Source organism: Belonocnema kinseyi, chromosome 2 (genome assembly GCF_010883055.1).
Source record: "Belonocnema kinseyi isolate 2016_QV_RU_SX_M_011 chromosome 2, B_treatae_v1, whole genome shotgun sequence".
In the NCBI taxonomy this organism is placed as follows: Eukaryota; Metazoa; Arthropoda; class Insecta; order Hymenoptera; family Cynipidae; genus Belonocnema; species Belonocnema kinseyi.
In genome coordinates, this window is record NC_046658.1 from 40,256,771 (window position 1) to 40,273,422 (window position 16,652).

Below are 16,652 nucleotides of genomic sequence, written 5' to 3' on the forward strand. Positions count from 1 at the left end.
TCTTACATTAAAGAATTAAAAAGTGAAATTCCGTAAGTTTTGCCAGGTTATAAAACAAAAGGTGTCTCATGTGAAAAGGGTCAGTTAGGTGGGGAATGATCATGGACTTGGCCACAGCCTCAAATAGCTAGCTCCTCAACATTTATCTTTATAATTGTCCTAAACTTCGAGTGAGGTCGTGGTTTTGAATTCTTTTCTATTGTCAGAAGTCTGTGCGCTTTCTTTCTAAACTCTAAGATAATTGCATACAAATGCTTATTAAGGCCATGTGATGAGTATAACAGCTGATCAAGTCAGTCCTAAGATCAATATTTTTTCATCCATATCGAAAAATAAAAGTTTGAATAACGCGTAAATTTTTTTCGGGAAATGTTCATAAATATTAAAGGATCGTTTGTGGCCTTGCAAAGAGTTGGTGGAAGAAAAAAGTTTATTTATGAAAATAATTATTATCGACGGAATATCGGCAATCATGAAATCTATTTTACCCACAGACCCGTAGAAGTTCGAAATTGTCTACTCGCTGCGCTAGTGCTGCTCTGAAACAGTTGATATGTATGTCAGACACGTGCCATTTAATGATTTCAATTTGTTTATTTGCATCAAAAGTGCAAACATTAGTTGTTGAATTATTTGTGTATAATGTTCATGAGCGATTTTTGTTTTTTTGCCCCACTTTATCAATATAAACCTCATAACTAGCCCATTGACAACATTGCAAATTGATGCAGACATGGACATAGGAAACACGGGACTAGGCATGCCATCCTAACTTGGCGAGCGAGGTTGAATCCACGGGAGGGGGGAGAATTGCATGAGTAGGAGAGCCGCCATCTTACGATGTGCCATTTGATTATGCGCAATAGAATTTTTGCCGACAAACTGTGCATCAAAATATAAACATGTGGGCGCTGCTATGTTTGTCGCGGGGCATCAAAAGGTGGCGGACCTCCCCCCTTATTGCATCACCCCCGCAATGGCATGCCTAGTCCCTTGTTTCCTATGTCCATGCTTGCAGGGTTTGACGACAGCACGGTTGGTATTTCTCCAAAATAGTAACTTTTTTCAGTATTCTAATTATTTAGGACCAGAGACATATTCTTGCATGCCTTCTATTCATCGTGCCAAATTTTTAACACGATATCTCATTCCGTGTGGACGTAAGTTGGGAAAGAAAACTTTCACTGGTATTTTCTTCAAAAAATTTTTTTTCTCAAAATTTCCACCGGAAGAAAGCAGAGACGTGGACTTTATTACCTCGTCTTTCATTTCCCAAACTTTCAGAGCGATACCTGATTTCGTCCAAGGGCCTTAAGGTAAAATACGCGAGTTGAGTGGAGGCGCCGCGCAACTTACAAAACCACCCATTTTCACACTTTCCACACAAATAAAAATTTTAATATTAAAATTCGCAATCACTAAACTGTTTTTTACTTATTTTAGAATCGATATATGTATAAATCATACGCATGCCTGTAAGATCTGTGCAGATAATGTGAAGTTGTATTTAGGATTCATCAAATATAGAACTTTGCATTACACATTTTAATTGTTATGTGTTTACAGGAAACTGGAAAAATAATCTTTTTTAGCAATTAACTCAAATGTTTATTTCAAAAGTAAAAAGTATTTACAGCAAGATTATATATACATACAGTGACAAAATTGGTATCCGAAATCTTGAGTGCGCTCCCGCCAGCACTGTATCACCGTGACACACAGCAAAATGTATAAATGTAAAAAAAAGAATCAGTCTTCAAAGATGTTATAAGTGATATCTAATAAAGTCAATGTGTAATACAGAATGCACTGAAAGTATAGACGCTGTGTAATTGAATTTTAATACTACAAAACGTGCATTCATTTTGTTCGACTAAATCGCCACTGTCTCTAATAAGTTTTTCTTTAGATTTAAGTAAATACTGAACATTATATTCTCAAAATCAGAAAGTCAATTTCGGTTATTTGAAAGAAATTAAAAAAACATACTATCGCCTTGCATTATACAATATCTAATACATACACTTAATATCGAATATATATACACATATTATTAAAAAATATGTAAATAATGGCGAAAAGCTCACCCACATGTGCTACAAAGAGATAGAGCTTGAAAATAGGACGTCTTGTAATCATTTGATTAATAAATAATTGCTCTCTAGATCGCTTCGAAAAGATGCATTCTCTATTCAAACTTCTTTAGGATTATTAAATTCAATAAGAATCGATTTAATATCTTGTAAACTCAAAAGGACATTCCTTATTCACAGGTAACGAGTAAAAGAGCTTTTACAGTATCATATAATCTTGGCATCAGACAGAAGTAGACTGCTGTCATTTTGGCACGTTCATGGAAGATACTTAACATTCGTCCTATCAATAAAACGAAAAAATATTGCTTAGCCCTGTAAAAAATTTGTTGGACTTTTCAATATAATTTCAATATAATTTTCTGACATTCATGAAACAGCATTATATAAATCTATGATTTTCATTGAATAGTTTTTATCAAATAAAATTCGAGATTCTAAAAATAATCGTCTAAACACTTATAAATTACGAATTTGGATACTTTTTAATCCGACTAGTAGTAGAGTGCCGCCATAAAAATACCATAAAGATATGTTTTGCCACTTCAACAGGGTTAGGGAAGTTACTCAAAAAAAGTAAAAGTAAAATTACTGGTACCTGACAAATTTAAACCAAGTCAGATGAAACTTACATAGTTTCAATAGGGTCGTTGTATGATTTGCAACAATCAAAATTTTTAATAATAAGTTACCTAATCTTTACAATGATAAGAGAAAATGTTCAAGTAATTTATTTCGGAAAAAAATAAAAAATAAAATAGTAATATTTTAAATTTTACACTAACCTTGAGTCGAATATTAAAGGTCTTTAAACCAGGTTGAATCAAATATGTATTTGGAGTGAAAAATTGTCTAATTTCAATATTTTTTTTTTGTAAAACCATTTTTTCGAATGCTCGGATTAGAATCCAAAATAATGCGTTTTACACCAAAAGTATTTTAATTGAGCACATTGTTCGCTCCGAATACAAATTTGATTCAAAACAAGAATAACCTCTAATTATCTTAAACATATGTAATTCTAGTATTCCTGAAGTAAAACGCGGCAATTCAATTTCGAGGTTGAATACTGGTTACAACTTCTTCAAATAAAAAAAGTCGAAACAGTTGACAGATTTATTGGTATGGGGATTCTGCTAAGCAGTGACTATTCGCATTTTTAAAAATATATACAGATTTTCGAATGAATAAAAGGATATACTTCACAAAACTCATTTCCTTATAGAAAAAATGGTTCTATATTTCTATATTTTAAATTAAAATTTAAAAAAAAAATGTTTTTCTTTTTAACGACCCTATTGTAACTATAACCACAAAAGTTACTCCGGTAGTACATTCTTTAGTAACTTCGTTACTTTTAACGAGTTACTTCCCCACAATCCAGTTCAAACACTGGTTTCCTTCTTTACATTTGATAAATCAAACAAGGAATCCTGAGTGAGACAATCGTCTAAGGCTGCGACGTCATCGTCAGAGTAATTCTGCTTGCTACTGAAGTTGGTATCCTCATAATCAACACCTATACTGGCGTTAATGTCTTGATATCTTTGAATAACATCAATCGAGCCTTTTGTTTGCTCTAGGTCACTTAGGGAATAAAAGTTCTTCCCGATTTTACGTGGAATTTCGTCATTCCTTTCGAAATTCGATAACTGCAGTTCTTCCAGATCGCGCTGTTCTGCGCAAGAGATCAGAGGACAGTCTTTGCTATTTAATAAATCACAGATCGGTCCTCTCCGGACCAAGTCATTTTCGCTGATAGATTTATAAGCTTCCTGTACGAATGGTGAACCCATTGATTCCCGAGACCCGTCGGTTGTTTTTTCTTGTATGTGCGAGTTTGAGGAGAAGGAATCAACGTAAGAGGATTTAGAGTATTCGCAATTTTTTGAGCTTGCAAAAGACATTGCGTCACGTATGGAATTGCGACAGCTTCTGCTTTTTAAAGAATTCGTACAGTCTGTAGGTAAGGTATACATACTGCAAAAATAACTTGATTTCTTTAAGGAGGATCTTCGATGATCGTCGATATTACTTGTATCGACGAAACTTGAGCACCTGCCTTTCTTTTTTCTTGGTCTTTCTAGCATATCATCAATTTCTGAAAAGTTTTGCTCGCTTTTTTCACTAACTATTTGGACCATCGAATCCACATCTGAGCTACACTCTAAACTGCACTGTTGGGAGGCGTTGCGCAGTTGCTTTTTTTCATCTGTTTTGGATCCTGTGTCCGATTCGTATGGACTAATAGATACCGCATTTTGATTTTCCTGGGTCATGTGATGCGAATCTGTTTCGAAAAATAAAGAAAGTTTAGTATTCGCACGGTTCAAAATCTTTGAAAAAGTTTTTATATATAACCTAATTGATTCATTTTTCTTGAAAAATAAATTATCCTTAGAAACGAAATCCCAAGCCACAATACCTATAAGCAATTTCAGACTAGGAATTAAAAGACGAAAAACTACCTGCTAACTTAAATTTTGTATGAATTCGCAAGTTGTCAACCACTAAAGTTGTGATAGTTTTTATAAAAACTAGGGCTAGGACTTCATGGCGGGTAGGTGTATATTTACTCGGGGACCCGGGTACGCGAGATAACAGTAATTACTTGGGTACAAGAGTACCCGGGCAATAACCGAAAAGTCGGATACCCGGGTATCCGGATATTCGATTTACTTTTTTGAATTTCAAAGATTTCTGATTCGAAATAAATTGTAAACAAAAAGAAAACAAAAAATACATGCGCATTAGTTTCATAAACCTTACTTGAGGATTCAAAGAAAAAATTACTAAATAGTGCAAGACGAAGAAGAAATAAGGACGGGCCATAAGAAACCTTTTCAATTCTTCAATTTGTGAAGTTTCTTAATAGGTTATAAGCAGTAAGTTACTTTGAATTTGAATTCGTTGCTTTGGGCGCTTAATTGTATTTGTGTAATAAGTCGTGGCTTAGTGATGACGTGTTTTCGCACGAGAATATTTCGCCAAAAATATCACTTTATTACAAAATAACTCCATATATAACTTGACCATTGAGACGACAGCCTGCCGAATTTTATGAAGAATTATCTGGCATATTGGTCATGTTACTTTTTTTTACTATATTCCTAATACCCGAGACTTTTTCGGATAACCGGGTATAATCCGACTGCCTGGGTAAGCTATTGTAGGTGATTACCCTGGTACTCGAGTAATACTCGTGCTCTCGGGTACCCGCCCGAGTACTCGTGTTACAAAGTCAGAGCACTAATAAAAATCTATTTCTAGAGTTATGAAGAATTGGGGACAAATATGCACCGTGAAAACAGTGGTTGTCAATTGCTAGTTGGTTTGTAAAGGTTTTACTATGATTCATGCGGTAATTTTACAAGTTTATTGTGAACTTGCAACGATTAACAGTGCAATTTCACAATATTTGTATCAATTTGACCGTAAAATTGTAGTATTAATACTGAAATCAGTGGACATTAAAATGCCAGTGATTAACGTGATAAATTTCAACCATATTATAACCGATATTATCATGCACTTTTACCCTGCTTATTTAAAATCAGAAAATGTACTGTAATCTAATTCATATGGAAAGTGTAAAAAAGTAGAACGATGGAAATTTTACCAGAATTTTGGAATTCCACTGCAGAAGAAATTTAATTTTACATTGACAGTTGAATTTTACAGGAGGAAACTAAAATTCCACTGTCTAAAAATGACGTTACTGGAATTTTCGCGTCTACATGTGATTTTAAAGTATCACATTAATTTTCAACGGTTGCAGTAAAATTTCCACGTAATCACTGGTATTTTTATGACCACTTATTAATGCGGTAATTTTCAACAACTTTTTTTTACATTGTGATTTAATTTAAAGTAATAGGCACAATGATCAGCCTGCCAAACAATGGTTCATCGCGTTTAAAATGTACACATATAAAAATACACTTGCAAACAAAAAATACTAATAACTAGTGCAGAGTGTTTGTTTTGTCTTAATATACCTATGTGAACTTAAAGATAGTGACTAGAAGAACCATGCATTTACTATCATTGCGAAAATTCGAGTCCTCTGACTTTGACTTTAAAAAAGTAAGTGAAGAAAAAATGGTAGCTCCATGAATGAAGGATAATTGTGAAGGTCAAAACGTTATACCTTAATGAGCCTAAAAGAAATATCCCCAAAAGAATCTTATAGATGACAGACCCGAGAATACGAAAAAAAAAACTAATGAAATTTGACAGATTTTGAAGAGAGTGAACTCTGGAGCATAGTTTTTTATTGAAAAAATAATAGGAAAAATCTGAAAAAATTCATGGTTGTACTTTAAATATTTCGTAACAACGTGTCATTGAAAAATTTGCAGAATATAACACATTGCTCGTTTTTTTACATGAATATGCAACTGTAGTATCTTCAGTTCCAATGAAGATTATGAAGTGATTTAAATTAGAGGTAGTTAGTTAAAATACTTGTAATTATTTACAATTTGAAAGAAGCATTTGCTTCTTATTCTCTACAGGCAAACTGCGATATTTAAAGACCGTTTTTTTATATTGGAATGCAAGTGTAAGAAGCCAGCGGGGTCCCTTTTTTCATGGGATCATCCTAATCTTTACTCAGCAAAACTTTGAAGGCACATGCTGAGGAAAGACGAGGACGATCGCATAAAAAAGGTACCACGCTGGCTTCTTACACTTGCTTTCCAATATAACAAAAAAACTGTCTTCAATAATCGCAATTTACACGAAGAGAATAGAAGCACATAGTTCTTTTAAACTGTAAATAATTGCAGGCACTTTAGCTAGCCACCTCTAATTTAAATCTTTTAACTATCTTCATTAGAACTGAAAATAGTACAGTTGCATATTTATATACAAAAAACGAACAATTTGTTTTATTCTTCAAGTTTTTCAACGGAAATTCGTTCAAAATTTTTTTAGATTTTACCTATTATTTTGTCAGTAAAAAATTATGATCAAAAGTTCACTATCGTTAAAGGCTGTCAAATTTCATTAGATTATATCATATTTTCTGGTATGTAAGCCATACAAATTTTGTTGGCATATTCGATTTAGGATCATTAACGTACAACATTTTGGCTTTTAAAATGACCCTTCATTCATTGAGCTTTCATTTTTTCTTCCCGGTTTGTATTGTGATGAATGAGCTTCACTCCCGCTCAGATGTGCCTGGTAGAAGCGAAAGAACCTCCCTGGTCAAGAACTTTGGCTCGTACTAGGGAGTGTTAAATTGCTGTCCAAATTCTGGTTAACCAAGATTCTTTTATAATAGTTGCAAGGAGCTCTTGCACGAAATCGGTATCGGGTTTCTTTCGCGTAGATTCCTCAGGCTTCCTCCTGAATAAGTTAATATCAGTGATTCGGGGGGATTTTCATCAGTGGAAATATAATTTTTTAATTTTTGTAACAATATTTTTGAGAGCGATTGTTCGTCTAGCCTACGCGTGAGTGACGAACTCTTCTTTTATTCGTTGTGAGGATTAAATTAACTAGATTCAGGTATCGGCGCTGTAATAAGCTACTTGTACTATCTGTAGCATTCGTATCTATAGTAGCTAAGATAATATTACAGACCAAAAGTAGACTATGTAAGAATAGCTGCTCAAATTTTAAACGAATGGAAAAAAATTTGGGAGAGCTGCGGTACTTATGCGTTTGATTGATGAATTAAACGGAGAGTCGAAGCGAGCCTTCGTTTAAGGTACGACGGCTCTCCAACTGCTAAGTTGGCTGCTGTCTCATACGCGGGGTGAACGCAGCATCAGATTTTCATGCAGAGAAGTTTGGCCCTTCGTTCACCCCACAGTGGGAGCAGCAGAGCTCCTAAAATAAGACAGCAGACGTCTCAAACAAAGGGCGCAATGCCCTCCGAAACTACATTCCATGTGGGCTGCTGTCTTATAAGAGGGGCGAACGCAGTATCAGATGTTCATGCAGAGAAGTTTGGCCCTTCGTTCACCCCACAGTGGGAGTAGCAGAGCTCCTAAAATAAGATAGCAGACATCTCAAACAAAGAGCGCAATGCCGTCCGAAACTTCATTCCATGTGGGCAATACTATATGCATACTTATTTAATCAAATATTATTTCAAAAAAGATACCAACCTCTTGTAGAAGATGGCATACGATAATGTATCGAATCCTGCAGATCGTGATGAGCAGAATCATTGTTGACCTTCTTTGTGTTTCTAACGTTACTCTCTTGTCCAATCACGAAACGCAAAGGCAGATTCCTCTCTTCTGACATACTACCTCCACTGTCTGAGAGAATGTTCACGTTTTTCAAGTCATTCACAGGATTTAGCTCAACGTGAATATTCGTATTATTAACTTTGGTTCCACCACTGAGAATACTCCTTCCAATATCGTTTTCTAAGTTAACTGCTCGTCTAGGAATAGAGATACAACTACCTCCATCGCTTGTAATTCCACCGTCGCCCTGTTTCCTTGGTCCAAGATTATTATTTTTTGTATGCTTGCGTTGCCTTTTGAAAAACTTTCGGGCTACCCCACTTTGATGTGGATTGTAGAACATTTCCACACAAGCAGGCACAGATTCAGTATTGTATGTCGTTACTGAATTATTAGACCTGTATTGCTGTCGATGCATCATTATCAGTTTTACGTTACTCATTTCAGATGGATTAACTGTCGCTGCAACTCCTAAATCTGTAAGTTTGGCTATATTGTAACTAGTTTGCGATTTATTAGTGTGTCTTGATGAACTAACTGAAGTCGTATCCGATGTTACCTAGGGAATGAAATACGATATATTTATTATCTCTAATGGGTTTAGGCTTAGCTGCTTTAAACTTACATGAGAGGGCGTTCTCAAAATATGTAATACAAAATCTGTTAGGAATCATTTTAATACGAACCTGAGTAGCTTGTGAATTAGAAAATGGAACCGGGAGATTCGAAGTTAGCGGTTGGGTAGGCAATGGCGACACAGTATCAGAAACGCCGCGTGGTCTGCAGCATCTGTGCTTTCGTTTCTTCAACCAGCACCGCATCAACAACCATTGTGATCGTACATCATTTCGGGCAATTCCATAAAAGAAGAGTATAAAAATTCCCAATGAACTTGCGGAAATTGCGTATAAAACGGCAAACAATGTTTCTTTGTAAGAAATGTACGTTTTTAGTAAGTTGGCAGTAGTCAAAGCAGCAAAGGTCCAAGTAGTGAGGTACAAAACCATGATAATAATTTGCCCCTTCAGTTGTGTTATTTGAGAATGCTCCACATCCTCAACTTCGGATGCGACCGTTTGAGAACTGTGCAAACTTGCTCCATCAGGAGTTGCATTTGCATTTGGTTCTAACAATTCTAAATCCATATTCTCAGTCGCTTGAGTTCCTTCAGATAGTTGACCATTCAAGTCACTATTTCTAATAGTGCATCTGATGAGCATGTAGAGAATGATCAAGTAGATGAAAAGAAGGACCGCCGGCATAAAAAGAGCAGCCAAAGAAGGTGCCGACGTTAAAAAGCAGTGAGAATAGGAAGCGTATTCGCGTAGGTTGATTGCACCGGATATACCACAAATTATTAATGCGATACCCCAACCGGCAAGATAAAGTCCAAGTAAGGGCTTGCGAATTGCTGGCTCATGCAATTCATCTTCAGGCAAGTTTTCGACGACAGATTTTGAGAGACGTTTGTACATATGGCTGTAACAATGAAAATTTAGATTAACAGAAGATACTATGTTTTTTATAAACCAAAAGTGTACTAAAAAATTTAGTTGATGTATTTACTACTGAACTGGCAGCAAAAATTCATTTTCAGAATTCCCCGACTTTTCCCTGACCAATTTTAGGTCGATTTGATGTCCGCTGAGTGTATTTATAATCATAAATTATATTTAGTTAATATAAAAATTCATCTTTCTTTCGGTGAATCAACGTGACATCGACGAAACGATTCTAGCTTCTAATCCCCCACCCGTCTGCGTCGCAGGCCGATGATGCCTCTGCCAGTACCTGCAGTGACCATGATATGACCACCTTCCTCAATGGAAGCAGTAAAACGTCAAGAACCTCAGTGGTAGCAAACTACTATCCAATAGAACCACAGCCACCGACAAACCTCAACCTATAAATACGAATACAGCAAGGACATCTGCTGCACAAGGAAAAATACCTGCTATTATTGTCATGGAAGACTAAGAAAACCACCCCTGCTCAGTGCTTACAATATTTTAAAAAATGCTATTATATACGAACCCATAGTCTATAACATTAGGTCAGACATATATTCTGTTTTCGTTTCCTACATAGAGAACTACCACGCTACTATCAACAATCTACAGAAGGAAGGTTTCTAGTATTACTTATATAAAAATATAATTTACCCCCTATTAAACTAGTAATTAGAAAAATTCCCATCTCTTTCCCTGATGATTCAGTACCAGGCTGAACTCAAGGAAGAAGGATATACAATTACTTCGGTCTCTCGCATGAGAAACCGACAAAATAAAAAACCTATGCCCATTATTTTGGTAACTGTACCTAACACACCACAAGCAAGAGATTTGTTGAAACTAAGTCGCTTGCTTTTCAAGAGATTTGTTGAAACTACAGTCGCTTGCTTTTATCAAAGTAAAAGTGGAGCAGTATATTGAGTCTAAAAAAGCTTCTCAGTGATTCAATTGCTAGAGATTTCATCATGTTTCTGATAGGCGCCATGCTACCCCACGCTGTGTCAATTGTGAGGCTTCGCATAGCAGCGCCAGCTGCAAAAAAGATGCCAGGCTGCGGCCACTTGCACTAACTGTGCTGAAAATCATCTAGCAAACTATAGAGAATGCTATGCCTTTGAGAAAGCTTCTAAAAAACCAATAAAATAAAGCAAACTAAAAATATCAACAACAAAAAAACACCTAAAAGCAACCTACCCGCATCTCAGGTTGTTCTAAACAATGGTAACCTCAGGATTATCTAAACCTAAATCACGCGAGAGTGAACCCCAAATTAAACGACAACCAACAAAACGATAACAACCCTCAAATTACAAAGCCTACGACCTCTAAAAGTCCGGCGCCACAAAATCAAACAAACCCCAATAGTGGTATTTATTCACAATGCAACCACACAAAGCATGAAAGCCAACTTAATCAACCTTATAAAAGGAGTCACAACCTTAGCCAATGACATAATGGGGGGTAAAATGAACATGGCCGAAGCTATTACCTCAACTGCTGAGATTATAAATGATATTCTATCACTTGCTATTGAAAATTCCTGCGTTTAATAACAACAATCTAAAAATAATTTTCTGGATCTCTCAGAGTATCACAAAGAAAAGATTCTAATTAGCTACCTAAATCCACCAAAGAACATCACTATATGCATGCTTAGCGAAACTCTGCTACGCGAATCCACAACACTTCAAATTCGCGGCTATAAAATTTATAGAAATAATACCAACACGTTAAGTCATATGCCCTAGTCTCGCTCGACCAGTCTTGTTGTAGGATCACAGATGTAAAAATTGGAATAAAGAAGTCGGTAAGCTTCAAATTAAAAATCCTTCTATATATCTTATTGGCAAGCAAATCGTTTAGCAGCAAATTATGAAAGTAATTTTGCTCCACATGATGAGTCATCTGACCCGTAACACATCTCTAAATGCAAAAAAATGGTTTCTAATTTTCTTAAAATCCCAATCACTGATAACTTCAAGAAAATAACCCATAAGGATAATTAACAAAATTTAGTACTCAAAAAGCTTCCTATCTCATTCCTAACTCTCCTTGCCCTTATCTTCAATGCCCGTATTCAACTAAATTAATTTCCTGAATCTTTGGAAACAGCTTGCATTTTAGTTTTTCAGAAAAAAAGGCTAAACTATCACCTCGAGGAAAACAGGATCCTTAAATCGCAACAATATGGTTTTAGAAAAGGATACTCTACGTAGCACATGATGTTCAAGCTCACTGAAGCCATTAAAATAAAAATCAATCAAAGAAAGCAAACTGGAACTGTTTCCCTTGATGTAGAAAAAGCTTTTGATAGTGCCTGGCATGTAGGCCTGCTCAGAAAACTAATAAATTAAAACTTTCCAAGAGTGCTTATCTATTTAATACGCTCTTATCTTTTCAACAGAAAATTCTCATTCAAAATGGGCCAGACCCTTTCAAAAGATAACCTATGCGATCGGGTGTTTCCCAAGGTAGAATTTTAGGACCAGTATTCTTCATTATCTACGTAAACGACATTCCTGAGGTCCCCAAGGTTTCAATCTTGATTATATGCAGACGACACTGCGGTATTCACTTTCTTCTGGTCAGTTCCAAAAATCTTAAAATTAATTAACAAAGCTCTTGAAGTCATTAAGACATCGGCTAAACTCTGGAGAATAAAAATAAATACAGCAAAGCCTGAATCAATTCTTTTCTCAGTCAGTAGGCCAGCTGAAATAGGTACCCGCATAAAATGTTTAATCAACCAATAGAATGGAAAACATCCGTGAAATACTTCGGGGGTAAACTACAAAAGCGTCTTAACTGGAAGCAGCATATCTAGGAAACTAAAGGGAAAGCTCTTGGGGTTATCTCGCGATTAAATCCTATTATTAACAGACACTTTAGCCTAAAACTTGAATATGGAATCCTAATTTAGAAAATGTTTATTCCACCAAATTATAACTTATGCATGTACAATTAGGGAACGTGCATCAAAAAGCAACATCAACCACATTCAGATCATAAAAAATAAATTCCTCAGACGTATCACAAAATCCCCTAGATATACCTATCTGCCCTTCAAAAAGAATTTTAATGGCCATACATCTGAGTCCATACATCTCCATACATCACCATACATCTCAGAGAGAAATATAATTTTGATCCACTTCGCAAACACGCATTGCCAAAAGACTTTCCTATGAAATAAGTCAACGAGAAACTTTCATTTTCGACCCCTCTACTTCCTTCCCACTCTTCTTCCCTACTTTATTGTACTTTTCTTTCATAAAATAAATGATAAGATTTCGTAACTTTTTCTCGCTTGCGGGCTTTTTCCCACATATAATTAACGATGGCGATTGAGTAAGATCCAATGCACGTGAGTGGGGATTCGCGTGCATTGTATCTCACAAGATGGGGCGATGATTGGGGCCCTCTCATCTTCACTCCTTTTTTCTTTCCAAGGAGTGAGATCTCGCCGGGCTTCGGCCCAAGCCACATCTCCCTGGCGGAGGACCCTCACCCCCTGGATTCCTCCCCACTGGCACATCGTCTCCATCACCGTCCGCACAACTGGACCACCCATCACACTCGTGATTAGCTACATCTCAAGCTCCAAACTCACAATACCCAACCGTCTACAATAAGACGCGAACTTCCAATGTAAATAACATAAGCAATAAAGCTTCCATTTTACTTTTGATATTACTTTGCCTTTTCGTTTGTAAATTAACTTGCCTCTCCTATTCAGTTTAATACTTTAAATAAATTAAACATTTTTTTAAATTACATTTATTCATGTTCACCTTGAATTAAATTAATCAAATGCAATTTTTTTTTAATCGAATTAAAACGACTTTTTTAACCATTAAGCCATTTCCCTTTTAGGATAGGCGTGACTTAGTCGGCTGGGAATAGTGTAGTGTGAGAAAGGGGTTACGGAATGTTTAGATTGATCTAGAATTCTCATATTAGTTATTTAAATAATACGTTCGTTCCGCAACACTGTTCCGACCCAGGTTGCTGATCAATCTCTATAGCAATCACCCCAAGTAAAGAGCCCCACAAAGTCGACATGTGAGTTACACCACTTGGTGGGTCCATTAGTATCAAAGGTCGTTTGTGCCAGGTGCCAATTACTCGACTGACACTCTTTTTATTCACTTTTTGTCGCCATACTTTTCTGTCCTGATATACTTCTCTAGCTTTCTTCACGTCCATGCATTTTTTCATGCAAACTCTCTTGTTTCTGTGGCTTCTTATGTCTCTTCTAACTAGGGTCTCATTCATAAATTCTAATCATTCTTTCCGCGGTCTGCCTCCGGGTATGCTGCCATTGAATTTACCTTGATACACTTGTTTCATTAGTCGTTTATCTAAAATTATCACAACACATGCCCGAACCATCTAACCGATTTCTTTCCCATGTGTCCACTAGTGTTCCTTCTGAACCACATTCTTGGAGAATTACCTCGTTACTCACTTTGTCCATCAGAGTTTTTGCGCGAATTATGCATAGGGTTCTCACGTCAATCGCGTTAATTTTACTTTTATCCTTTTCTTGATAGGTCCATGTCTCGCTACCGTCTAGCACAGTCGGTACAAATATAGAAGTATGTAATGCCATTTTAGCTCTATTTGATAATTTTTTACTTATGATAATGGGCTCTGCTCTACCGATAACCTTCTTACCATCTATCTTTCCGTCCCTAGTGAATAATATACCGTTTTATCATTCTGTCATTAGAAAACCATAGTTTTTGTTTCACTTACTATAATGTTGAGGCCCATGCTCTTCATCCTCCTATTCAGTTTGTACAACATTACCTGCAAGTCTTCGATTGAGTCTGCAATAACTACCTTATCATCTGCGAAAGCTAGCTCACGTACCCCTAGTGTTTTGAGATCTACACCTTCTTCGTCGAAGGGTGCGATTCTTAGACTTTGCCCATGAATAATATATATAACCATGAGGACATAACGCAACATTGTCTAACAACTTGCATAATATCGAAACAGTCACTAAGTTTTCCATTTACCCTTACACTCGCTTTGCTACCCGTACATATTGTTTTTATAGCTTTATGATCTTCCTGGCATAAACCCAATTTGGACTTCCCAAATCTTTTTATTTTTTTTTATTTTCATTACCCTCCGAATATGTATTTTCAAGTATATTTTACTTACGGTACTTAATAAGCTAATCCCTCTGTGGTTATTGCAGTTGCTTTTATCTCTTTTTCTTTTGTGTATTGGTACGATAATCGCTTTTTCCAATCATCTGGGACATCTCCCATCTCGATACATAAATTTAGCAAGTCGCACAGTCTATATAGTATGTACTCGCCACCGTGTTTAAGCATTTCAGCTTTAATGCTGTCTACAGCAGCAGCCTTGCCGTTTTTTAAGTTCTTTATTGTATCCCTAACCTCAGTGACACAAACTTTCTCTATCGAGTTTTCTAATGCGTCTTGTTCTATATCGCAGTTGAGGTGCATTTCACTCTTACTGTTTCTCATGCAGACAATCTCTTTACTTTTATTTCCCTTCATACTTTTAAAAGTCAGCTTTTTGCTTCCTTCAAAGTCGTTTTGTATTTTACAACCGCAGTGCGACACACTTCGATCGCGCATCTAACAATGATATCCCGGAATATAGTCCATGCGCTCTCTTTATCTTTGTTGCTTATAAGTGGTTCCCAAGTTGCCCTATCTATGGGTTCGTTTATTTTACCCTGAAAATCTAATCGCACTTCTGGTTTCTGTAAGTTCTCAATTTTGATTTACGTTTGTTTCGTTTTCTTGCTTCTCTTTCTTCTACATCTCTAATTTAGATTTAATGTTGGAAACCAGCTGATACAGACACTATCTGTATCTTGATTTTAGGTGCCCACCCATTTATTCATATCTGACAGCAGGATTATTCTTTCACCATGATCGCAGATACTTATTGTGTACTTTAAAGTGTCCCAGAAGACGTCTTTGACTTCTCCCGTATTATTATCAATTGGGACTTAGCACGATATGATAAATAATCTTCTGATTCCTACTTTAATTCTAACCTACATCAGTCTGAGAGATACAAAATCATCATCTCCGAGACGCTGCCTCGCCCTTTCATTCAGAATCAAACCTACTCCTTGTTTACCATGTAAAGAGCTCTTCAATTTTAAATCTATACCACAAGCAATAAATATTGAGAGTAGCAAAGAAAGCGGAAGGGCAATAAGGAAAAAAGAAGAAAAAGACATGCTTGTTACAAGTTATTAATCAAAGAGAAAGTCAGAGTAAAAGTCCAATAGAGAGAAAAGACATGATTTGAAACAAATAAATTTAAAGAGAAAACAAATAAAAATATACATAAATAAGTGCGAAAGGCCGACATCCCGCTTGGAACATGAAGACGAGTGACTGAACAACTGACAGATATTACGAGAATTCAAACAATACAAAAAAAGTGATTAATGGGTTAATAAGGTAGAATGGAACTTTTAAGGTCATAATAACTAAAATTTCGTAAGAGGTTTGTTAAACTCAGGAAATAAATTACGGTGAAACCCTTCAATAGCCCTCCTTTCTATAGCCCTTCAGAGAATTGACGCCACGCAGGTTTTTGGTAAAAATAGTAATTTGTTTCTGGATATAGTTGGCTCTGACGGCTTCATCCGCGTGATCGACAAAGTATCTGGATTTATTATTTCGGAGAAAGTTCTGCTTCTAAACGAGATTCTCAGCGACCCGCAAACGTTTAAAGTAGGCTTTGGACCCACTCCTTCGGCTTTCGGGTTCGATTCCCGCCTCGCACTCTGGAAGAGTCTCGGTGGCCCATGCGGTGAACACTAGCCTAGCAAGGGA

The 16,652-nt window shown here is 36.2% G+C and overlaps 1 protein-coding gene across 1 annotated transcript in view; it reads right to left on the reverse strand.

Moving 5' to 3' along the window:
• Positions 1–1,587: 1,587 nt before the first annotated feature.
• LOC117167111 (adhesion G protein-coupled receptor A3) overlaps positions 1,588–16,652 on the reverse strand; it is a 51,611-nt gene continuing 36,546 nt past the window's right edge. Inside the window, exons 13-15 of the mRNA XM_033351767.1 lie at positions 8,989–9,781; positions 8,216–8,861; positions 1,588–4,383 (exon numbers count right to left, since the gene is read on the reverse strand). Of these exons, the coding sequence (XP_033207658.1) occupies positions 3,479–4,383; positions 8,216–8,861; positions 8,989–9,781 (2,344 nt within the window). The 3' untranslated portion in view covers positions 1,588–3,478. The remainder of the gene's footprint in view (positions 4,384–8,215; positions 8,862–8,988; positions 9,782–16,652) is intronic.